Genomic DNA, 25,796 nt, shown 5'->3' with positions numbered 1-25,796 from the left:
CAGACTTGGTGTTAGGACCCTTGGGTTCAAATCCCAGCTCTGCTGCTTACTGGCTGTATCACCATAGCCAAGTCATTTAATATCACTGAACCTGTGTCCTCATCTGTAAAATGACCATTTGTCTCTGTGCCTGGTACACAGTAGGCACTTAATAAATGCCTGCTGATGGGCATATGAAAACCTGCCAGATGGGGGCAGCTAGGTGGCGCAGTGGATAAAGCACCAGCCCTGGATTCAGTAGTACCTGAGTTCAAATCCAGCCTCTGACACTTGACACTTACTGGCTGTGTGACCCTGGGCAAGTCACTTAACCCCCCATAGCCCCGCAAAAACAAACAAACAAAAAAAACCCGAAATGTTATTTGGGGCAGCTAGATGGTGCGGTGGATAGAGCGCCGGACCTGGAGTCAGGAGTACCTGAGTTCAAATCCGGCCTCAGACACTTAACACTTACTAGCTGTGTGACCTTGGGCAAGTCACTTAACCCCAATTGCCTCACTAAAAAAACCCAAAATACCCCCCCCAAAAAAAACCCTGCCAGAATTATTGTGCAGAAATTATGAGTCTAAAGTTCTCTGGGATTAATAAAGAAAATTAACATTCCTGATCTTTCCAAGGATCACTCTCCAATACCAATGCACAAAATCCTTACTGCATTATTAGCATGATAGGGGCAGGAAGTAACTGTTACTTTGGATACCATGAGTCTGCCCCAGGGAAACCAGCGTAGAGGGACAAAGTGGTTTCCCAACATCACGCAGTTAGGAAATATCGATGGGGCCAGGATTCAAATCCAGGTTTCCTGCCTCCAAGTTCAGCACTGTGTATATTGTGAGATAAGCCTTTAAATGTAAGTTGGGGCCAGAGGGTGGAGGGCCTCGAATGCCAGGCCTTTCCGGCCTTTCAGGGAGTGAGGTGTCATTGATGGTTTTCTCCTCCTGTTCCTCTCTCTGGTTCTGGCTCTTCCCCAGGCCCCAGGGGACCTCATTATCTCAGGAGTGTAGCACTCAAGGACCTGAAATCTTTTTTGATATCACTTGATTTGGTAGTATTTAGAGGGGAAAAAAGGTATCACCAGGTAAGTGTTCCTTACATAGCAGAAACCTTCAAAAGAACATCCCCAATGGGCACTGGGTGCAAGAACACAGGATCGAGAGCAGGAAGAGTCCATCCAATCCAACATTCTCATTTACAGATGGAGAAATGGCTTGCCTAAGGTCACATGGGCAGTAAATAGCAGAGCCAAAATTTAAATGTTGGTCCTCTGACTCCAAATTCAGGTGTCTTTTTCCCTATATTTCCTATCTTTCTATTTCTTTTTTTTCTTTTTTTCTACTTATGTGGGCTTCAGGGATAAGAACCTTTTCAGCCATATCCAGACCAAGCCATATCCAGTCCAGACTTTATTCCCATCTCCTTCCCAGCAGAAACCTGGATTCTGCCCCCAAAACGACCCTAGGCACTAACAAGTGAGCTTTTGCCTTATCCTGTATGAAGGTACACTTCAATTCACTTCTTGGCCCTCATCAGACCGTGCTACAACGTGGCCCCCCACTCCTGATTTCCAGGACACCTTGAGAGTTGTCTTGTCCTTTAGAGTGTAAGCTCCTTGAGAACAGGGACTATCTTGCTTATTTGTATTTGCCTCTCCATTGCTTAGCAGAGTTCTTGGCATTGCTCTGTCTGTCTGTCTGTCTGTCCATCTGTCCATCTACTATATCATCTAGACCAGCCCCCTAACCGTGCTGCCATTTCCAGGTCCGCTGAGCTGTAACCTAGTCCTGGTGATGGGGAGGGCGGTGCCAGGAAAGAGGGGTATCAGGAAAGGCAGGGTGCTTGGGAAGCCAGAAGGGGCATGTTCTGTCTTTGCCTGAAGAAAATGACATCCATTTCCTCATGTGGAAGATTTGAACCTCTTAGCAGCATTTCTACAACTAGCAGGGGCCATGACACCAGCAAGGCTCAGCAGTCCCACTGTGGTTGCCTGCAGGCATCGAATGTACCAAGAGGAAGAAGAGAAGGGGGTAGAAGGATTAGAAGAAGAGAATGGGAGAATCAGATGGGGAGGAGGAAAAGGAAGAAATAGTCTGGCAGGAGAAAGTGGAAGAACAAGAAGAAGATGGGAGGAAAGAAAGGGCAATGAAGGGAAAAAAGAAAAAGGAAATGGGGGAAAAGATGGAGGGAGAGGAAATGAAAGGAAAAAAGAATTGGAAGGAGAGATACAAAACACTGGAAGAAAAGGTTAAAAATGAATGTTGAGGGGGCAGCTAGGTGGAGCAGTGGATAAAGCACTAGCCCTGGATTCAGAAGGACCTGAGTTCAAAGCCAGACTCAGACACTTGACACTTACTAGCTGTGTGACCCTGGGCAAGTCACTTAACCCCCATTGCCCTGCCAAAAAAAACCCAAACAAAAAAGATAGATATCCTTTTTGCGATGGCCCTGGATTCAGGAGTACCTGAATTCAAATCCGGCCTCAGACACTTGACACTTACTAGCTGTGTGACCCTGGGCAAGTCACTTAACCCCCATTGCCCAGCCCCCCAAAAAATGTTGAAAACTATATTTACATGTAATTTAAAAAATAAAATACTATTAAAATGAAAAAAAAATGAGGTTGAGGAAGAAGAGGGCAAGGAGGAAGAAATGGAGGTGGAGAGAGGAGGAAGAAGTAATAATAATTAATAATAATAATAGCATGGAGCATGATTCAATAGTTCTTTGAGGTTGTTTACAAAGTGCTTTCTTTTTGTTTTGTGGAGCAATGGGAGTTAAGTGACTTGCCCACGGTCATACAGCTAGTAAGTGTCAAGTGTCTGAGGCCAGATTTGAACTCAGGTACTCCTGAATCCAGGGCCAGTGCTTTATCCACTGCGCCACCTAGCTGCCCCTCCAAAGTGCTTTCTTTATGATAGTCTCATGGGAAATTCAGGGCAGAGATTATTATCCCCATTTTCAAGATGAAGAAGTTGAGGTACTACAACTCAGTCCTCTGCCCCTAACACTATTCATCTCAGACTGTGAATCCTTCCGTGCTTGAAATGCCTCTAGAAAATAAAAGAACTGATTCATTTTTGTGGACAAAGCTGTGATAAACTTTTAGAGTGTTCCATCCACTATCTACCATAGTGCTATAGCCACCATGCCTAACACTGTCCAGACAGCCTCCTCCTCCATTGGTCAGCCCTGACTGGGGCATGGAAAAATGGGAGGAGGCACAGGTGTGAGAGTAAGAATTCCCAAAAGCCACAGAATATAGAATATACATCAGAGACAGAAGGGACAAGGGATGCCAGAAAGCAACCTTTGAACATGGGATGTCTGAGTGGAAAGGACACCATACAATGTCCAAGGTGGGGGGGGCAGTCCTAGAACATAGAATGTTAAAAATGGAAGGGACCGGGGCAGCTAGGTGGCACAGTGGATGGAGCACCAGCCCTGGAGTCAGGAGTACCTGAGTTCAAATCCAGCCTCAGACACTAAACACTTACTAGCTGTGTGACCCTGGGCAAGTCACTTAACCCCAATTGCCTCACTAAAAAAAAAAAAAAGGGAAAGGAAAGGGACCTTGGCACGCAATCTCAGAGGTGGAAGGGACCTCTGACACATAAAGTGCTCCAAAAATTATCCAGTGTAAGCTACATGTTTTATAGGAATCCAGGCTGGGGGACTTCCTAGACTTCAACTTTGCTTTGCAGACCTTTTAAAGAGAAACTCTATCCCCACCCTGTCTTTCCCCATCACCTGCAGCTGCTATAACTGCTCTGAACACTTTCTATTAAAAATTAAAAACCACTTGTCGAGGCCCCAGGAACGTTCTGATTACACAGGAAACAACCCTCCTTCTCAAGCTCTTCTCAGCTCCCTTGGTGATCATCACTCCTGCAGCCAGCTCACTATGCTGGCCTCAACCCCGGGGCTTCCGCCTGCACAGCCTAATCTAGACGGATGAGCCTTGGGAGACACCGGAGACTTTGGACAGCAGCTGAGGGGAAGAGGGAGAGCAGGAGAGAGAGAAGGGGAAGGGAGGAGATGCAGGCAGGAGGATATGGAGACAGGGGGCAGAGGAAGACCCAGGGGAGAGGAGGGAGAGGAGGGAGAGGAGGGGGAAGGGGCAGGGAAAGAGAAGCAGGGGATGGAGGAAGAATGGAAAGGGAGAGACAAGAGGGGGGATAGTATGGGCAGCAATGCATGGAGGGGTGGGGGTGGAGGAGAACACAGTGCCTGGTGCTCTCCTCTCCCACCCCATTTTTCTTTTCCCTCCTGAAGGAGATGGCTTTGGGTAACGACCTTCGGCAAAGTGCACTGCTGAGCTCCTGCAAGCAGGAATCGTCCGTGAGCCACTGACAGTTACCCATGAGTGTTTCCAGAAGCTGTGGGCACCCATCCAGCCCAAATCGGGGGGGATTTTGGATTGGGGGTGGCTAGGATTTCTCAGTTGCTCAAACATCTGTGGCTGCTGAGACCTGCTGACTATCCCCAGGCTCCTCTATTGCATCTGGCCCTCCTTCTCCACCACCCTGAGGCAAAGGGGCTAAGAGAAGTCTGAGACTTGGTCAATGCAGTCGTGACCCCTCAGGATGGTCGGGCCTGAGGGGTGAGATCAAAGTGCCCCTGGGAAAGAGGAGACACATCTAGGCTCCTGAGTTCTACTCATAGTATCATGAAGCATTAGTGATAAAAAAAAGAGACTTTGGAACAAAGGACGCTAGCACCTAAAACGTAGTCTGTAGAATGCAGAACGTCACTCAGAGAGGATTTGCTCTCAAATGCTAAAACACTGGACACAGAACCAGAAAGGAACCTTAGAACACAGAATGTTAGAGCCGGAAATGACCGAAAAAGATTATCTATTTCAAAGCTCCCATTTTACAGAGAGGACGATTGAGACCCAGAGAAGGAAATTGACTTGTCTAAGGTCATAGGACCAGCTAAAAGAAAAGGCTAGGCTAGAACCTAGACCCCTGACTCCTGGATCAGGGCTTCTTCCTCAGACCCAGCATTGTAATTCACCGGCTGTTGCTCTCAGCACTTACATTAGGCCTACATTAAGTAGGATTGATGATGCTGCTTTGATTAGGATTTTATTGTGTTACTCTTGGCTTCCAGCAGGAGAGAATCAGATCCCTAAATGTCCCAGACCTAGGTTGCTAATTCGTCCAGAGGGGACCCTGACCTCCCCCTACACACACATACACACCCTGCTCCCAGGTCTCATCATCCCCTTTGGCTTCGGGATTTCCAGGGACTGCCAGGGGGCTCAGAGTGTCCTCATCTCTATGGGGCCCTGAGTCCAGATGCCTGGACCCAAAGCTCTTCTCCAAAGAGGGCACAGAGGCCTCTGCCTGCCCCTCCTCTTGTCCTCCCCTGCCTTGGCCTCATTCTTCCCCCTCCCCCAGGCCTGGCCCCTCTTGGTATTGAAAGCCAAGCGCTGTTGCTAGGCGAAGAGATATTGCACATATAGATCTTCCTGGACTTTAATTAAAAACATCTTTAGAAGTTGTCTCTGTGGACGCTGGGCACGATTGATTCCACCTCTGGCCCCTGGGGGCTCCCTAGCCAGCCCTCTCCCTGGTCACTGAGTCGGCTTCCTTCCTGTCATTCCCAACAGAGAAGGTGAGACATGACCCAGCCTGGGAGGGGGAAGGGGCCAGACGAACGATGCCCTCGATCTCATTGATCTTCCTGCATGGCAAAGGTCTTCAAAGACAGTGCTATTCAGGCTCATTTAGGCCCGACCATAGCTTCTGGTTGTTTTACTCTTGATTCTAGCCCTGTCAACAACTAATTCACGGTGTGACCTTGGGCAAATTGTTCCCTCTCTGAACCTCACAGTATAGTAGAAAGAGCAGTGGTTTGGGGGGTCAGAGGTCTAGAGTTTAGATCCCAGATCTACAATTCACTACCTGTATGAACTTGGCAAGCCACTTAACTCCCTAGTCTTCCATTTCTTCATCTGTAAAATGAAGGAGTTGAAGGAGATGATTTTCTGTCCAGCTCTGTGTTCTGTTTCCTTATCTTCACAATGGGTTTATTAGGCCAGATACTCACTATAGATCTTCTGACTCTAAAATTCCATGATTCTCCCAACCTATGTTCATCCATTCATTCACCAGACCACAGATTAGCATGATTAGGAATGTGGGGGAAAACACTGACCTTGCATTCTGGAGGTCTGGTTTCTCATAGTGGCTTCTGCATTGACTAGCACTATCACCTTGGGTTAAGTCCCTTCTCCTCTGATTTAGCTTCCTTCTCTGGAAAATGGGAATGATCCTGTCTGGCCTCGTATGATCTTGTGAGGATAAAATGAGATAATGTAATTTAAAGCCAGCTGGAAAAGTTCAAAGTGCTAGAGGTTGGTTGTTATTATTCTTGGGAGGCTCTGACTGCATTACTGTCTCCCCCACAGGGAGTTGCTCAGAACGTGGAAGGGATGTCTGGGAACAAAGCTCCCACCCATATGCACCATTTGGCAAATTATAGCCCCTTGAGCCCCCAGATTCAAATTTCTACTTGTAACGGGAAAGGAAGAAGGGGCCAGCCCATAGACAGGGCTCCAGTAGCATGAGGGATGCAATGCATCACAGGGCAGGGACATTAGTAAGTCGGAACACAGACTATGCAAGGACCTTGGAGCTCAACCAGCCTGAGTCCCTCATTTTACAAATCATACCATTTTGAGCTGGAAAGGACCTTAGAAATCAGCTGGTCTAACTAAATTTTACAGATTAGACAACCGAGGTTCAGAAAAGGGAAGCAATTTGCCCCCAGGGTAACACAGTGAGTGGACGGAGCTGGGATAAGAACTCAGGCCAAAGCTCCCTGCCTCCTTCTGGCTGCCCCTCCCTCTCATTGGAGTCCGGGCCCATCGGAAGCTGCTCCACGCACTCCCCTTCCCTTTTAACTTCTAAGCATGCTAATTTGCAAGGATTGCCGCCTTTCATGTTTCCCAGCCGTATTTCCCTTCTCCCTCTGATCTCCAATTTTGCACAGACACTGTCGCCTCTCGTAGGCCGTGTTCCCATCAGTTGGTGATCAGGCAACTCAGTAAATGTGAGTGATTTTCAAAGCCGCCTGGATCCTTGTCGAATACCCTGATGCCAGGATTGCTTCCGCTTTAAAAGTTGCTGAAGTAAAATAAATTAATTTCATTTAATTTCTTTCCCCAATGGTCTCACTGGCTTGTTTGACTCTGAAGTCCACCCACCCACCCAGGAAGAACAGCTAGAGCGCCCGAGATTTTCCCCAGCTCTTCCCAGGGGCCTGTGCCTTCGGCTCCTCTCCCACCCTTCCATAGACATGGAGGTCACCACCTCAAGGTGAACTAACAGCAGCTACCCCCTGCCATCCTACTGCACTCACACTTCCATTGTCTTAGGATTTAATGCTGAAGGCAATGTCATGGGGTGCAGAGCACCCCAGAAGTTCTCTGGGGCACATCAAGGAACCTTCTCCTTGAGAAACTAAACCAGAGGACAGATAACGCCTAGAGAGATAAGCTCAACCAAATCGGACTGAGCTAGCTTCGGATTCCTACCCTTCATTCTGGTCTCCCTTACCCTGGGGAGATAAATTTGGGTGTGGCTGCAGCCTTTGTGTTCTGAAGAGGTATCCGTAGCCACCCCTCACCCAATTCCTCTAGTCACTACCAGTGGGGGATGGTCCTCCACTCCTCACCCAATTCCCCCAGCTACCACCAGTGGGGGATGGTCCTCTCTCACTAAAGGAACTTTTCACGGGCAGATGGTCCACCCCCATCAGTCCTCTATAAAAGTACTTTCCAGTCTCCTGTTCGAGGAGATTTGGTACCTCTGAGCCATGTGCTTTATGCCAATCTCCCCATGAAAGTCCAAGGATTTCTTTCATGGTTTCCCTCCCCCCACCCTTCCCTTCCCTTGCTCCTAAATTAACTATCACCTTATTCTAACTATTTTCGTGTGCAAGAGGGTGTAATTCTTTAAAGAGGAATTCCTAAGAACCCCAACCCTAATCCAACCCGTACCCCATTTCCCACCATATCAGCAACTTTAGAGACCAGAGAGGAAAAGGCATCTGCCCAAGGTCACACGGCCACTAAGCCACTGAGACTGTTTTCAAAGCAAAGCTCCTTGTCTCCAAATACAGTGTTCACAATTGTTCTGGGAGGTCATTAGTTAATTTTCAATAATGACAACAATAGCAGCTGGCATTCATATGGCACCTTACAGGGGCAGCTAGGTGGCGCTGTGTGTAGAGCACCGGCCCTGGAGTCAGGAGGACCTGAGTTCAAATCCGACCTCAGACATTTAACACTTACTAGCTGTGTGACCCTGGGCAAGTCACTTAACCCCAATTGCCTCACCAAAAAAAACATATAGCACCTTACATATGCTGGCTCATTTGAACCTCGCAACTACCCTGGGAGACAAGTGTAGTCATGATCTCCATTTTATAGATGAGGGGAAACTGAAGCTGAAAGGGTCATGTAGCTCTAAGTATCTCAGGTTGGATTTGAACTTAAGTCTTCCAGATTTCCTGATTCCAGTGCTCTGCGCACTATGGCGCCACCTAGCGGCCTGCTGTTGACACTAACAGAGGAGTAAACCTAGGCTCAAGTAGGTCACATAACTAGTAAGTGATGGATCTGGGACTTGAACCCAGAACTCATGTTTCCCAGCACAGAGCTCTGTGTACTTCATCAAAGCTACCTCTCCTAAAAATCTCCAGCTGCCTGGTTCAGCACTTACACTTCACAGACCTTCAGAATTCATTAACTGAATTGATTTGTCCCGATAGAGAATCAATTATTATAGCCATTGACAGATCAGGAAACTGAGGTTCAAAATGGTCATCCATTTTTTCTACTTGAGTCTTCTAGCACCAAAGAACTCACTACCTGGCAAAGCAGACCATTTCTTTCTAGATAACTCTGATGTTTAAGAAGTTCCTAATTATACTGAGCCCATATCTACCTCCTTGTAACTTCACTGAGTTAGTAATGAACTCCCCCTTTCAGACCTCATACCGTGCTTTGTTTTGTATTTCTCTGAAGCATTTGTTATATAATGCAGCACAGCACAGTTAACGGCGAGTCTTTTACCCCTTGTAATTGGCAGTTCTGAGATGGCAGGGACTCTGCCTTAATCATCTTTGAATCTCTCCAATGTCTACTTAGCAAAGGGTTCTGCACATGCAAGTGTTTAATAAATATTTGTCGTAAGGATCTGAGTGAATCGGGCCTAGTTCTACCCTCTGGAGCCAAGCAGAACAACCCTAACATAGCAGCCTTTCAAATCCCTGGAGGCAGCCATCATAGTATAGTGCTAGGGATTCCTATCAGGAAGAAACCTCTGAGGCCTGCTAGTCCAGTCTCTCACATTTTACAGAGGAGGGAACTGAGGCTCGGTGAGATTATATGTCTAGTCCAAAGTCATAAAAACAGTAAGCATTGGAAGTAGGATTCAAACCCAGGTCCTCTGAATCCAAAGCCAGTGCTCTTTCCATCATACGAAGTTGTCTGTATCCTTTCTACTTCTGCAGGCTAAACATCCTGCTTCCTTCTATTGATCGTCAATATGACCTAGTTTTCAATCCCCTTGCCATTCTGGTTGCCTTCCTCTGGATGCTCTCCAGCTTGTCAATGTCCTTCCTAAATATGGTGCCAAGGATGCAGATAATCCCAACTTTGGGCTCTATGTTGTCTGCTTCAATGGACATGTATGCTCGATCTCTCTCTCTCTCTCTCTTGTTCTCCCTCTCTCCTTGCCTCTCCTTGTCTCTCTCTCTGTCTCTTTCTGTTTCTTTCTCTGCCTCTTTTGTCTCTCTGTATCTACCTATCTTCTGTTTGTCTGTCTGTCATACACTCAGAAGCAGACATGCACACAATATATGTGTGTATGTGTATCTATATCTATATATACACACATACCAAGTACCTGTGCATGTAGATATTCTCACAGCCTAAATGGATATGAATGCACCCACAAGTACTATATGTACACATATTTTAAGTACACAGAAAGATGGAGAGGAGCAATACATGGATCCATCCACACTGGTGCTCCGGGTTCCCAATTGCCTCCCCAGTCCTCCCCTTCCTTTGCATCTGTCACTCTTCCTGGCCCACTTTCTCCTCTTCCATTTCCCTGGGCTGATTGTTTGGAAGAAGTTGCCTGATCATTACCTGTCAATCGAGCTGGCCCAGAGAGAGCTGGGAATTACCACTCCCAGAAACAGGATGCCTCCTTGTGCCCTGCTGTGTCACCCCCCTCCCCAACCCAGCTTCCTGAACTCCCCTGGTGGAACAAAGCTCATCCCAGCGCCCTACCCTGGGTCTTTTAGTGACAGACAGTGTAGAGACACAGAAAGAGACCAGGCCTCAGGGCTTCAAGGGAGAGACCAAGGGAGAGAAGACCTCCCCTTCCCTCGGCCCCTGGCCCTGGCTCCCACCAGAACCTCATGCTTCCAAGGTGGCAGAGGGCTACAGAAACTGCGCAAGCAAAGTTGCCAGGTTAGAACAGAAAGTACTCTGGGGCTAGCCTGGTATGGGGGTGACCTCCCAAGAACTTCACTATCAGACAAGGCACTTTGGCTTCATCGGGAAGAGTCTCCCCTCCAAGGAGGGACCAGTGAGAAATTCACAGAGGTAGGCATATTCCTCTTCTGACAAACTGGACATCATACCATATGTCCAATTCACTGTATCAGCATGGATTCATGTTTCTGTGTGTTGCTATGCCTAAGTATGTACACATCTGCTCTCTGTATCTATAGTTTTGTACCACAAGTCCAACCCCAAGTGTCTATCCATCTATGGAGTCTCTGTGTCTTTTTGCATGTAGGTGGCTAACTCATGCATGCATGTATGTATGTATGTGTATCTGTCTTTAAGTCTCAGTTTGATTCAGTCTAGGAAAAACTTCTTTCCAGGTCCCCCTGACCCCCAGCCCACCCCCACACTCCCACTGCCTTTGCTCTGCAGTTACCTCCAGTTTACACAGTAGCACATATCCTCTAGTTATCGGTGCATCATCTGCCTCATTAGAATAGAATCTCCTTACATCGGTTTTGGCCTCCTTTTGTATCCTCAGTGCTTAGCACAAAACACGAGCTTAATAAATGCTCGTTCTGTTGCCATCTCTCCTCTCTCTGAGTCTGTCTCTATGCATCTATGTGTCTTGGTGCAGGAGTACGTGTGACTGTGTCTCCCTGAGTGCTGGTGTACGTCTCTATATGTGTGTCCGTGATCTTGGAGTGTCTCTGGACAGGAGGTTCAGTCTCTTGATATATTGTGATATATCTCAAGTGTCTGTGATGTGACTGAGTTGATGGGTGTTATGTGTGTGTCTGCATGTCTGCACTCATCCATTATTCTCTTTCAGTAGCAATGATCCTCCTGATAGCCCTAAAACAGGAGCAAAGAGCTGTAGCTGCATCTGGAAGTTCGAATAGCCCTACCCAGTCCAAGGCCTCTGGGAGGCTCTCCTCACATCCCAAGGAGAGTACAACTACAGTTCAATTTCTCCCTCTCCCCAGCACTGAACACCCTCCCAGAACCTGCCAGTCGGTGCCCAGGAAGCCAGAGACAGGAGCGCAATATCCCAGGCTTTAGGCCTTCCCAGAGAGCTACACCAGGCTCCTAGAGACATATCCTGAGCCCCACAAGACAGACTCTCCTCACCTACCTATGGGTGAGAGCTCAGCCACACTACCAATGTAGGGGCCTTGCAGGAAGCGAGGTTCACTGTCATTGATGTCCTGAACTTTGATGATAAACTCTGACTCGGGCTCCAGGAGCTGGTCTGTGGCCCGATCCCGTGCCTGGGCCCGGAGCGTGTAGAAGGTCTTCTGCTCCCGGTCGAGCCGCTCCATGGCATGAATGTCACCGGTCAATTCATCAATCAGGAAGATTGTCCCGGCCCCCTCCCCAGAGATGGTGTATTTGATGGAGCCATCACCTTCGTCAGAGTCGGAGTGGATCTGCAGAGAGGGAGAGGAAATGACATGTTTGAGGGGCAGGTGAAGAGGAGACAGTCACCTTCTCCTGGCACAGTAAAGGTAATAATCCCCTTACACTGACAGGTACATTTACTCAAACATTATCTCATTTGGGCAGCTAGGTGGAGCAGTGGATAGAGCCCCAGGTCTGGAGTCAGGCCTACTCATCTTCATGAGTTCAAGTACAGCCTCAAATACTTACTATATGTGACCCCGGGCAAGTCACTTACCCCTGGTTTGCCTTAGTTTCCTCATCTGTAAAATGAGCTGAAGAAACAAATGGCAAACCACTTCAGTATCTCTGCCAAGAAAACCTCAAATGGAGTCATAAAGAGTCGAACTTGATTGAACAACACAGTCTCATTTGATAGCTTATTAGACTGTAAGTTCTTTGAGAGCAGGGTCTGAGTCATATTTTGTCATAGACCACCCCACTTTACATTTACTTGTTGTTTTAAGTTCTCATTAAAGACCCTATAAGAGGTGAAATTACTCACCCAGTATCACAGAGCAAGTATTCGGTAGAATGGGAATTCAAACCCATGTCATCTACCCAGCCCTGTCCACTGTACCTCCCTGCGTTTTATGGCTGGCAATAACTAGTGCTTATTTATCTGGTATTAAATTTGCAAAGCATCATAGACATAGACACATACATAGACATAGACACATACATAGACATATATCTACACACGCATATAAAACATCACCTGATCCTCACAACAGCACTGGGAGATGGGTAATATTATTATCTCTGTTTTACAGATAAGGAAAATGAGGTAGGCAAAGATTAAGCGACTTGTCCAGGCTCTCACATGTAGCAAAATGTCGATGCAAGATTGGATCCTAGTCTTTCTGACTCCAAGTCTAGCCACATTGCCTCTTAAAATGACTTCGTCAGGGGCAGCTAGGTGGCGCAGTGGATAGAGCACCAGCCCTGGAGTCAGGAGTACCTGAGTTCAAATCTGGCCTCAGACACTTAACACTTACTAGCTGTGTGACCCTGGGCAAGTCACTTAACCCCAATTGCCTCTCAAAAGAAAAAAAAAATGACTTCGTCAGATCTGTCATTGTATCCCCTGTAACACGCGTAGGGTCTTGCATATACTAAACACTTTAACTATTTAATTCCTCCCATTGTTTAAATCTCAACTCTAATGCCTCCATGAAGCCTTCTCTGATCTCCCCAGTCAAGTTACTTTCCCCAGGAAAACATCACAAGGCATTTTGTTCACACCTATGTGTTACAACACAACATGTATTGTCTGTCATACATTAGGGTCAAAGGTTTTTTGGTATGTTTCACATTCCCTAACTAGACTGCAAGTAGAGGTGGCTAAGTAGTATTGCATAGAGCACTTGCACTTGGAGTTAGAATTCATCCTCAAACACTAGTAAGTGTCTCTAGGCAAGTCATTTAATCTCAGTCTGCCTCAGTTTCCTCATCAGCAAAATGGGGATAAGAATAGCAACTTCTTCCCAGGGCTGTTGTAAATATTTGTAAAACTTTGCACAGGGGCAGCTAGATGGCGCAGTGGATAGAGCACCGGCCCTGGAGTCAGGAGGACCTGAGTTCAAATCCGACCTCAGACACAACACTAGCTGTGTGACCCTGGGCAAGTCACTTAACCCCAATTGCCTCACTAAACAAACAAACAAACAAACAAAAAACCTCTGCACAAAGCTTAAAGTGCTATGCAAATGATAGTCATATTATTATTGTTGCTGTTATAAGTATTAAACTCCACTAACACAGAGACCACATCTTGTCTAAATCTTGCGTCTCCTTCAGCACTTAGCAAAGGATTCTGGACTCAGTAGAGGATAATAAACATTTGTTGAATGAATTTAAACCACCTCACAAAAGCCCCCAAACCACTGAACAAGATTCCTAAAAGGTCTCTGCCTCTGCTCACTCCCTCTCCCAATTAATGGTTCAAATACTAATAGATTCATGTTTCCTGTACCTAGAGATGGTCTTATCATTCTTCTGTTCAAACCCAATCTCCACCCCCACCCTCCAACAAGGGGCAGCTAGGTAGTGCAGTGGATAGAGCACCAGCCCTGGAGTCCAGAGGACCTGAGTTCAAACCTCACCTCAGACACTTACTAGCTGTGTGACCCTGGGCAAGTCACTTAACCCCAATTGCCTAAAAAAAATCTGGGGCCATCTCCAGTTGTCCTGGATCTAATATATATATCTCGCCATTAGATCCAGGTGGAGGAGAGAGTGAGGTTGGTGACCTTGTACAGCTCTCCCTCATTTAAACCCAATTCAGTGCAAGTCATGACTTTCCTCCCCAGCCCCCCATGTCATGGCAGCTAGGTGGTGCAGTAGATAGAGCACCGGCCCTGGATTCAGGAGTACCTGAGTTCAAATCTGGCCTCAGACACTTAACAATTACTAGCTGTGTGACCCTGGGCAAGTCACTTAAACTCAATTGCCTCACCAAAAAAATATTTTTTTTTTTAAAGAATGAAGGACAAACAACAACCCTCCCCCAACAGTTCCTTACAGTTTACTAAGTAAAAGTCCAGCTCCTCAATCAACATTTTCTAAGAGCCTCCTTTGTGCCCCGCAGGGTGCTAAGTGTGGGGAATACAAAGATAAAAGTGAAGCTGTCCCTGCCCTCAAGGAGCTTACGTTTGCTACATAGAGTATTCTACTTTTCTTTTCGTTTTTTGGTAATTATTTATGTTTGCATACATTTACAAGCTGTCCCTCCCACATCCCTCCCCCAACTGAACAGCAACAATTAAACCCTCTTCATAAGCATGCCTAGTTCAGAGAAACAAACCTCCACATTGGCCACGCCCCCAACATCTCTGTCTCTCTGTCTCTTCATCTGCATCTGTCTCTGTCTCTTTCTCTGTCTCTGTCCCTCTCTCTGCATTTGAAGTCGATCCACTCTCTAGAAGAAGATGAGTGATGGGTTTCTGCTCACTCAACACCCTGCTTTTTCAGCATTGTCTTAGATAACTCCCCCTCTTTCCCCCATTAACTCCACACTCCAGGCAAACTGAACCATTCCCTACTCTCTCCCTGACCCTTCTGTGACTTCCATGACTCGGTGCCTTTATTCGACCGATTCCTTTTCCCCAAAAATCTGGTTGGGGTACCCCCAGGGTCCTCTAGACCCTTCCAGGGGGTCTGTTAGGTCAAAACTATTTTCATAATTATCCTAATATGCTTCAAATTCTAATATCGTAAATAGCAATAGCCATAATCCACATAAAAGCTCTTTGGGGTCCTCAATAATTTTTAAGACTCTATTATTATAGTTGTGAAGAAGACTGCCCAATCTGCTACTGTTTTAGTGCAATGATTGCTGAGCTTAAAAGTGCTTTATACTTCAATTAGCATGTACAACAAACACTAGTGAGGCCATGCAGCATAGCAGAACGAGCACCAAACTCCATGTCAGAAGATCTGGGTTCCAGTATTGTCTCAACCCTAACCATCCATTTGGCTTTCCTACATTTTTACTTGCTTACATTTGGGCTTTGTTGTTGTTTGTTTGTTTGTTTTTTGTCTGTATAGATGAGAGAATCAATTACAGGGAAGGGAAAGGGAAGGTTGAATTTATATTAACTATAGGGTGCCTTCCAGCATCAAAATTCCATGGGTCTAAGTAAAATCGAGGGTGGGGCTAGGAAATTGACAATTTGATGTACTGAGAGATTCAACAGTAAGATGGAATGCAGCCTGCTCCACTAACTGAAAAAATAAAAATAAAATAAAAGTCTTACATTAATGAGGGAAAAAAATAAATTGGTATGTACACATTTCAACATCTTCATTAATAAGGTCATTTCCATGTCCAAAAAAGAATATAAAGGGGTTCTGAAACCAAAGTTTGAGATGCACTGGTTTAGACATCTTCCTCCCACCTATTGCTACCAGTTAATAGCTCTCCATCCTTTAAATGCCAGGCAGAGCATTGGGTTTAGGCTTAGAAGTACCTCCTCTGCTCCTCCATCAAGCGTCTACACTGGGGAATGACCTTCTTTCACCCCATTCTTTACACTTCAGACCTCTAACAGTACTTCATACCTCTTCTAAAGCTCATGTATTTTGTGGCATGGTTCTTTGTCAAATTCATTTACTAGGCTCTAAGTAATACGAGCGGGGCACACTTGTTTTATGTGGCTCCACGGCAAATTTGGGAAAAGCAGAATGGGAAAATGAAGAGTCAGAGGATTTAAAGCAAGAGAACCTGGGTTCAAATCCCAGCTCTGCCACTTGGGACCTGCGTGACTTTGGGTAAATAGCTTAGTCTCTCTGAACTTCAGTTTAATCATCTACAAAATGAAGGGGTTAGACGAGAAGATCACAGGATCATAGATTTAGAGTTGGAAAGGATGAACCTTAGAGGCCACTGAATCTGACATACATGTCCCCATTTTGCAGTTAAGGAACCTGAGGCTCAGAGACTAAGTGACTTACCCAGGGGCATACAACTAGTAAGTATCTAAGACAGTACTTGAGCCCTAGAAGTTCCCTTCTAGGTCTAAATCTATCCCCCAGTGAATTAGGACCGAGGAGAAAAGTTACAGGGAGGCAAATTTCAGCTTAATATAAAGGAGAATTTTCTAATAACTGGCACTGTCTAAAAATGGAATGAGCTGTCTTATGTGATAGCGAGCCCCCAATCACTGATGACGCTCAAGCAGAGACTGGATGACTGCCCTGTTAAGGACACTGGATTTTTGCTTCAAGTAGGGGTTGGAAAAGATGCTCTCTGAGGTCTCTTCCAATTCTGAGAGTCTGTGCTTCCAAGAGAGGGTTTCTGAGCTGATCCGGGGGTGGTTTGCCACATTCTTTACACTTGCCCCGACCCCACCCACCCACCCAAGCCTTTGCTTCTGATGTCTCCAGCTCCTCCTAAAATCCTGTATTTTGTAAAGGGAAGAGCACTGGGTTTGGACTCTGAAGCCCTGGGTTCAAATCTTGGCTTTGTCATTAAGTACCTGTGTGACCCTGGAGAAGACCCATCTCTGGGCATTCAGTTTCATCACATGTAAAATAAAGGATCTGAAGAAGATGGATTATGTCTGTGAGCTCTCAGATCCCTGGCAGCTCCAAATCCTAGGATCCTATAAGGTCCAGCTAAGTCTCCCCTCCTCCAGGAAGCTTCCCATCCTACGAGGCTGGGCCAAGTACCACGGCCTGTGTGAAGCCTTCCCCACCATGGTGGCCCACACTAATCTCTTCTGCCTTTGAACTCCCGGAGCACTTACTGTCTGTATCATTCATGCTGATAGTAAATCATTCACACCCTTGTACTGGAATTTAACTGTTTCATGTAAGACTCATCTCATCCATGGGACTATAAACTCCTAGAGGGATGTATCTTCTCCTTAAGTAGGCTAAATCCACAGGAAAGGCTCAATCCCACCCAGAGAGAGGCGGAATTGGAATAAATGGAATATACGGGGAGGGGAGGGGAGGGGAGGGGAGGGGAGGGGAGGGGAGGGAAAGAATGGGGATAAAACCGATGCTTCTGACATTCCTCTGCTGTGGCTGTGACTAAGTAGAGGCCCCAGGACGGAGAGAGATTGGGAATTTGGAGGAGGGTCTATATCTCCAGGCTGGGAAGCCCTTCTAATCCAACTCCCCCGCCCCCATTTTGCAGAGAAGGAAATTGAGGCCCAGAAAAGGGAAAAGAATTGTCCAAGGTCATACAATCAATCAGTGACAGATGAAAAAGCAGTGTGATGTGGTGGAAGGGGCTCTAGTTTAGGAATCAGAGGACTGGGATTTGAATTCCAGCTCTGAAAATTTACTGCCTCTGTAACCTTTTGGAGGGAATGCCTTCCCCTCCCTCTCTCCCCCACTTGGCCTGATGAATTCCAATAGCTCCTTTAAAGCCCACCTCAAACCACATCTCTCCCATGAATCTTCCCTGATCCCCCAGGCAGTAGTGGCCTACTTTACTGTGCTTCTTCAATACACTTACTTACCTGTTTCACACCCCCTCTAATACACTCACCATGTAATGCTGTGTATGTCTTATCTTGCTGCTAGCCTGAGAACTCCCACAGGAGGGAACAAGTCTTATCTAAACTCTGCATATCCTTCTAGGTAGGGTTCAGCATAGGACTCTGCACATAGTAGGAATCCAATAAATGACTGCTGAATGTCAGTGTCAAAGGGTCTATGGCACAATTGATGACTATTCACACTACTGTGTGCTCAGTCCTGTGGTGGAGGTGGGGAGGAGGGAGTAGAAGGTAGAAAGAACAAACCTCTGGAGAGCAATTTGGAACCAGGCCCCAAAGCGTTTAAAACTGTGCATTCCTTTGACCCAGCAATACCACGACTAAATCTATATCCCAAAGAGATCATGGAAAAGGGAAAAGGACCTACACGTACAAAAATATTTACAGCAGCTTTCTTTGTGGTGGCAAAGAATTGGAAATTGAGGGGACGCCCATCAATTGGGGAATGGCTGAACAAGTTGTGGTATATGATTGTGATGGAATACTATCGTGCTGTAAGAAATGATAAGCAGATGACTTTCAGAAAAACCTGGAAAGACTTGCATGAATTGATGCTGAGTGAAATGAGCAGAACCAGGAGAATATTGTACTCAGTATCAACAACATTTTGTGATGATCAACTGTGATAGACTTAACTCTTCTCAGAAATACAGTTATCCAAGACGATGCCAAAAGATTTATGGTGGAAAATGCTCTCCACATTCAGAAAAAGAACTATGGCGTCTGAATGCAGACTGAAACATACTATTTTCACTTTTGCTGTTGCTTTTTTGTTATTGTTCTTGTTTATTCTTTCTTGTTTTTTATTTTTCCTTTTTTTTCTGATCAATGTGGAAATATGTTTAATATGATCGTAATGTATAACCTATATCAAATTGCTTGCTGGCCTCGGGAAGAGAGGGTGGGAGAAAAATTTGGAACTCAAAATAAAATAAAATTTGGAAATAAAAATAAAATAATTTTTAAAAAAGAAAAAGAAAAGAACAAACCACCAGGGAGGGGGGGATGAAGATGGGGATGCAAAATTTACACATAAGAAATAATTAGAAAAATGACTGTGGTCTTGAGTCTAAGGATTGTTGGGAATTTAAAAGAGGCAAGGCTTACTGTTGTTTGGAATGGTAGGAGAAAGCTTCATGAGGGCAGGATGACCTGAGCTGGGCTTCGAAGGATGAACAGGGTCTGAATCTCAACAAGCACATCCATACCTTCAGGGGCATAGGGTGAGAGATTAAATGGGGAATCTCAGCCTCCCCAGAGAACCTAGACTGAGAGTCCTTAACCTGGCATCCAGCAACTTGGTGGGTTTTTTACAAATATATTTTGAGAAGCATATTTCAATCTAATTGATTTCCTTTGTGATCCTAAATATTTTATGTGCTTAAAAATATGATTCTGAGAAAGGATCCTTAGGCTTCACTAGAAGCCTAATATCATATCATAAATATCAGTTTATGATACAAACAAGACTGAAGAACACTTGACCCAGACCCAGCTTCCTGGACCTTCAGCTCCCAGCCATACCTCCTAGTGGTTTAGTTCAGTCTCCATCCAGATCCGAGTCCCAGCCTCCCCTAATCTTCACCTTATTGAGGTTTTGCCAGAGTAAGCTGGGCAAATTTATTGCTGACAGGCCTGGCTGAGGGTTAGGGGAAAGGAGGTCGCTGAAGAGAGGGCCACACCCTAGCTATGGAAACTGTCCACACATAATCATACACACACATACGTGTGTGCACAGGTCTGTTTTGGTCCTGAGCACCACTTCTCTCTGTCTCTAGGGCCAGCTTCTTGGAAGTGCTGAGACTTGAAGCTGGAAAGGACTTTGGAGGCCAACTAGTACCACCCCTTATTTACAGAAAAGGAAACTGAGGCTAAGAGATGCAATCATTTGCCAAAGGTCACACAGGTAAAAAGTGACAGAGGTGGTCTTCTGATTTCAAGGCCAGAGCTCTTTCTATACTACAACCCAAAATGAGACTTTAAGGATGGGAGAGAGTTTATACCCCTCGCAGCTATCCATCCTAGGACTATTAGAAGGAAGAGAAGGAATAGCTGCTTCTGGTCAGATCCAAACAGCCTTCCCAGAGCCAGCTTGGCAGGACCTCAGCAGGACTAGCAAGGATTCCAGTTGCCAAAGGCCTTCTGGGAAGGAGGCATCAAGTCTGTGGCCAGAGGCTGTACCACTCACCTTCTGTATTCTGGTCTCCTTATAGAACAGGAACAAATAAGCCAAGTTAAGGAGAATTAGAAAGCAGATATGGTCACAGATAATAGGAATTTTATAGTAAAGAACAGTCAAAACAAGTTTGGAACCATCTGGGCTAACCCACATGTGGGGAGATAGCACTTTGGGGGCCCAGTCCTAGATTTATGGAACTTTGCTAGATCTGGAAGAGCCCTAGAATGTAGAGTTAGAGCAAGAAAGAACTCTGTGACTGTTCCCAACTTGTGGGCTGAAGACTCCCCAGGAAACCCATAGTTATTCTCAGGGGTGCTCAATTCCATATGTGCACCCAGCACTGTCAATTTGATCTTTATTTAGTTCCAACAAAATATGCAGTGTGAATGCAACTGCTATCATGTGGGGGTCCGCAAAATTTTTTGACATTTAGAAAAGGGTTCTCATACTCAAAAAGGTTAGAAACCTCCCTGCCTTAGAACACCGAATGTTTCCGGGGCAGCTAGGTGGCACAGTGGATAGAGCACCAGCCCTGGATTCAGGAGGACCTGAATTCAGATCTGACCTCAGACACTTGACACTTACTAGCTGTGTGACCCTGGGCAAGTCACTTAACCCTCACTGCCCCACCAAAAAAAAAAAAAAAAAGAACACAGAATGTTTGAGCTGGAAAGAAACTCAGGAATCATCTAGCCTAATCTTCTTGATCTTATGGAAGGGGAAACCGAGGCCTATCAAGTGATGACCTGGGTCACACATTAAATTAATGGTGGAACTAGGAATAAAACCCAGATTTATTAACTTTATTAACTTCTGGGCCACTCATACTTTATAATGGAGGCGGGGGGTGGGGGGGGAAGGCCTGGCCTTGGGATGGTAACTGGGCCTCATTACTTGGCAAAAGAGAGCTTGAGGCCCAAGGAGCTTCCCACAGGGGTCAGGGGCCACCTGTTCTATGACTTTGAGTTGGAAACTTTACCTCATAGGCCCAATTTCATACGGTAGTAACTGGAAGGGGGAGGGGAAAGAGAGGGGGACAAAAGGAAATCCTCCTATTGCTTCAGTGTTCCTAGCATAGGTTCCCCTTAAAGTTGCAGGTCATGAGTCCTTCCATTGTCCTTATGGGAAAATATGTTCCCTTTCCCCCAGAATCCTAGGCAGTTCTCAGGTTCTTGTTATCTTATACCCTTACTGTACAGCCAAGGAGTTCCCAAAACAAAGTCCTCCCACCCCCGAAACTTAGTCCAGCTATGATGTCAGGCTGGGAGGGGGGAGCCCCAAGTTGGGGCCCAGGCCTCTCTCTTTCAATCCCTGCCTCTCTCCATGGAGGGAGGGAGTGAAAGGGTAAATAGCAAACAGGAAAGACAGGCCTTCTCATCCCCAGGAACTGCCAGTGATTCAGGGCCGACCGTCCTGAGATAATTTTATTGGTGGCATTAAACTGAGTTATGAGGTTTTTACAATCCAGCCACTTATGAGAAATCTATTAACAGTAACTGGACAGGAAGAATGCATCTCGGTGGAGCCCAGGACGGGCATTAATTGGGGCAATCTATAAGGGGACGGGGACCCGGAAAGGTTCCACTCGACGCCACCATTTACTCCCCGCGATTTCTGCTGAGAATCAGCAAAGTTGCCAAAAAAAGAGAGACGTCCATTAATCGGCTAATGAAATATGAAAATGTTTATGGGCCATTCAATCTTCCAAACGGCAGTTCTATAATCCACCTTTCAGACACACAGTTCCACCAGACAGAATTTATACCCAGGACCTAGGTGGTGTGGGCTGCTTTTTTTCCCCCCTATGACGGCTTCATCCCATTCATCCTCTCTTTGGGTGGGGTTGGGGTATCTCCTCACAGGCCACTAAGAGCATGCATTCCAATAGCTTTCATTTTACAAAAAGAGAAATTGAGGCTGAGAGAGGGCAACTGACTTACTTTCCCAAAGGGACATAGCAGATGCATGACATGGAGGAAAGGGCTCTGAATTCGGAATCAAAAGGCTTAGATTTAATTCCTGGCTTATCTGCTGGTTACCCGTATGATCATTTCAACTCACTTTCCACATTAGTAAAATGAAGTTGTTGGACTAGTTGACCTCTAAGGTTCTTTTAGCTCTAAGTCCTATGATCCTGAAAGTTTGTTCAAGAGGTAGTGCCACGTGGTCTCAAGAACACTAGGCTTGGAGTCAAGCACCTGAGGTTTTAGTCTTAGGTAAGTAATTAATTTCTGTGGCCTTAGTCGAGTTCAGAATATCAAGGAAGATGAGTATTTGTCTACTCTGGTCCTCTGTTCCCTCCTCTGTAAAATAAGAAGGTTGTACTGAATTATTCCCAAGGTTCATTCTAGCCCTAAATTTCTACCATTCTAGACACAGAGCTGAAATTAGAACCCAGGATTGCTAGAAGGCTAGAACCCTTTCCAATCAACTGCCTTGAATATCAGGATTACAATGCTGGAGAGAAGGACTTGGGAAGCCCCCGTTTTTGCATAGGGAATATCCTTCCTACATGTTCTCCCTCAGGTGATCGGCAGTAACGGGCTTAAGTCAGGCAGGATCATTTGTAACGGATCTTAGAGTCTGCAAGGAAAAGGGAGACAACTTAAGGGTGATGTCACTGGTGTTCTGTTGCAATTTACAAAGTGGAGCTCACTGTAAGATTGATGGTCAGACCTCCAGGGACTACGGAACCAAATAGGGCTCTCTCTCCTGGCTCCTGGGACCCTGGATTTGGCAGCCTAAAGCAGCAGAAAGACTAGGAGTCAATAAACCCAGGTTTGAGTTTCATTTTCAACTGCTATTTATTGTGGGCAAGTTACTACACCTGTGCCTTAACATTCTTACATGTAAAATGGGAGTAAAACTAGTACTATCTACCTCAGTGTATTGGATGAACTTTTTTTTTTAAGTGAGGCAATTGGGGTTAAGTGACTTGCCCAGGGTCACACAGCTAGTAAGTGTTAAGAGTCTGAGACCGGATTTGAACTCAGGTCCTCCTGACTCCAGGGCCGGTGCTCTATCCACTGTCCCACCTAGATGACCCTGGATGAACTTTTGTAAAGAGTGTTGAGGCCTTGATAGGGATCAAGATTCTATTCCTAACTCTAACCCTCATTTGCTATGTGACTTTGGGCAAGTTATTTTCCTTCCATGCCTCAGTTTTCTTACCTGTAAAAATGAGAAGGTAGGAATAGATGATCCCTAAACTCTCTTAGGGCTCTAAAATTCTTGGTTCCAAGGTCCCTTCCAGAACTAACATTCTGTTGACTGTTCCAATGTCTCTTCCAGATCAGAGATTCTATGTTCTTGGAGTCCTTACTTATAGTGCTAACATTCTACACATGGTGGCCCCTTCAAGAAGTAAATTCCATATTATGCATTTTAAGGTCTTTTCTAGCTCAAAAATTCTATCTTTTAAAGATCCCTTCTAGCTCTGGTCCTCTGATAAATGTGAAGTTATTCCTGTTTTTCTGGAAGTACCTCCCAGAGTAGTGTTTTCTTGTCTCCAGCCAAGGTCCCAACACTGGATGGAGAATTATCTCTGACTCAGTTTGGAGGCAAATGAGCCAGAGACTTCAGGGGAGGGAACACCAGAAAGGGAATGTCTTGGCTCCAGCAGCAAAATCAGAGTGAGCAGATGCAAATCTTCCCAGGCACAGAGAAACCTGCATTTTTTTTTTCTTGGCAGAAATGACTTTCTCTGAGTGGGCCTTTGTTGAGGGTTTTTCTTCAGATTCTAAGCTCCCCGGGAACCAGGAACCGTAGCCACCTTTGATTAACCTGGTGGGGCTCCAAGCCCAGCCTCAGTGAGTAAGCATCTATAGTCCATTCTGCTGGGAGATAAGGGAGAAAACTCAAAGGAGCTGAAGGGAGACAGATGGACTACATACTTGGCCCCACTGGCTGAAAAAAACCACCTCTAACTCACTGCCCCCATGTGAGACTGGACATGGGCACCAATGACCTTCTTGGAATCACAGAGCATGAAGGACATCTAGGTCAACTCTGTGCTTTAAAAAGAATCAACATGGTACAAGACCTTGGTTCAAATCCAGGTTCTACCACTTACTACCTGCAGGATTCTGGGCCTCAGCTTTCTCAGTTTTGGGGTCCCTTCCAGCTCTAAATCTATAATTCTGTTCCAATATCCTCAATGGTCATCTACTATGACATGGCCTTCACTACCATCCAAGGAAGCCCACTGCACTTTTGGTTGGTTCTCATTGGTAGGAATTTTTTTCTTACATTGAGGTGAAATTTGCCTCTGCAGAACATTCACACACCCTTCCTGGTCCTGCCCTCTGGTGCCAAAGTGAACAAGTCTAATCCTTCTTTTGGGTGACAGTCTTTAAGATAGATGTCATCAGAGGGGGCGGCTAGGTGGCGCAGTGGATAGAGCACTGGCCTTGGATTCAGGAGGACCTGAGTTCAACTCCAGCCTTAGACACTTGACACTTACTAGCTGTGACCTTGGGCAAGTCACTTAACCCTCATTGCCCTACAAAAAAAAAAAAAGATAGGTGTCACCAGCACTGGCCCAGGAGTCAGGAGGACCTGAGTTCAAATCCAGCCTCAGACACTTGACACTTACTAGCTGTGTGACCCTGGGCAAGTCACTTAACCCCAATTGCCTCACCAAAAACAAAACAACAAAAAAAGATAGCTGTCATCAAGTATCATGTGTGCCTTAAATCTTCTCTTCTCCATGCTAAAAATTCCAAGTTATTTCAGCTGATCAATCAACGAGCATTTATAGTTATCCCTTTACCATAGTGACTTTCCCCATTGAGGTTTCAATAGATATTGTGGGTCAACATAAGAAATGAAATGCGAAGTTGGGAGGAAAGCCAGCAGACAACACAGAAAAAGTTTAGAAACTTAGAAATGCATAAAATATATGTATTGTATAATATCAACACACTTTATCTTTAAAATTTAATTTACAATAATGTTGCTATTATATTAGTATATAATATATAAATAAATTTAACTTAAATTTAAAATTCATATTTTAAACCTTCCTAAAAGAACTCTGGTTACTTAGGCCCAAACAGAATACTATAAATCTGGTTCCTCATTCCGGAAACTAGGCCTCTCCTAAAGCAGCCCAAGAGCACACTAGCTTTTTTGGCTACTATCTCTTTTGCAAAATAATTGTAAAAACATGTTTACATCCTTTAACAACTATCATCTCTTCAAAGGATCTTGCAACAGGATGGGACCTGAGAAAGTCACTGGAGATATCCAATGCTGGAGTTGGAAAGGTCCTTAAAGGTCACTTAATCCAAGCCCTTCATTTTTTTTTTTTTTTTAGTGAGGCAATTGGGGTTAAGTGACTTGCCCAGGGTCACACAGCTAGTATGTGTTAAGTGTCTGAGGCCGGATTTGAACTCAGGTACTCCTGACTCCAGGGCCGGTGCTCTATCCACTGCGCCACCTAGCTGCCCCAAAGCCCTTCATTTTTACCCATAAGGAAATTTAGGAGAATGAAGAGAAATTAAGTGACTTGCCCAAGGTCACATAAACAAGTAGGCAGAGTCAGAATTGAAGGCCAGTTCCCTCAACTCCAAATCTAGGGCTCTTTCCAATGCATGACACCCAGACCTCCTTAGTCTTTCCATCCTCTCCTTAC

At 45.6% G+C, this 25,796-nt stretch overlaps 1 protein-coding gene across 3 annotated transcripts in view; it reads right to left on the bottom strand.

The window, feature by feature from the left end:
• Positions 1 to 25,796, bottom strand: part of CDH22 (cadherin 22) — a 108,339-nt gene that overhangs the window by 65,886 nt on the left and 16,657 nt on the right. For all 3 annotated transcript variants that reach the window (XM_043988807.1, XM_043988808.1, XM_043988809.1), the window contains exon 2: positions 11,667 to 11,961. In XM_043988807.1, the coding sequence (XP_043844742.1) occupies positions 11,667 to 11,961 (295 nt within the window). The remainder of the gene's footprint in view (positions 1 to 11,666; positions 11,962 to 25,796) is intronic.

This window comes from Dromiciops gliroides, chromosome 2, assembly GCF_019393635.1.
Source record: "Dromiciops gliroides isolate mDroGli1 chromosome 2, mDroGli1.pri, whole genome shotgun sequence".
NCBI lineage: Eukaryota > Metazoa > Chordata > Mammalia > Microbiotheria > Microbiotheriidae > Dromiciops > Dromiciops gliroides.
Note: the sequence above shows the minus strand (reverse complement) of the source record. Positions and strands in the feature narration are given on the sequence as shown.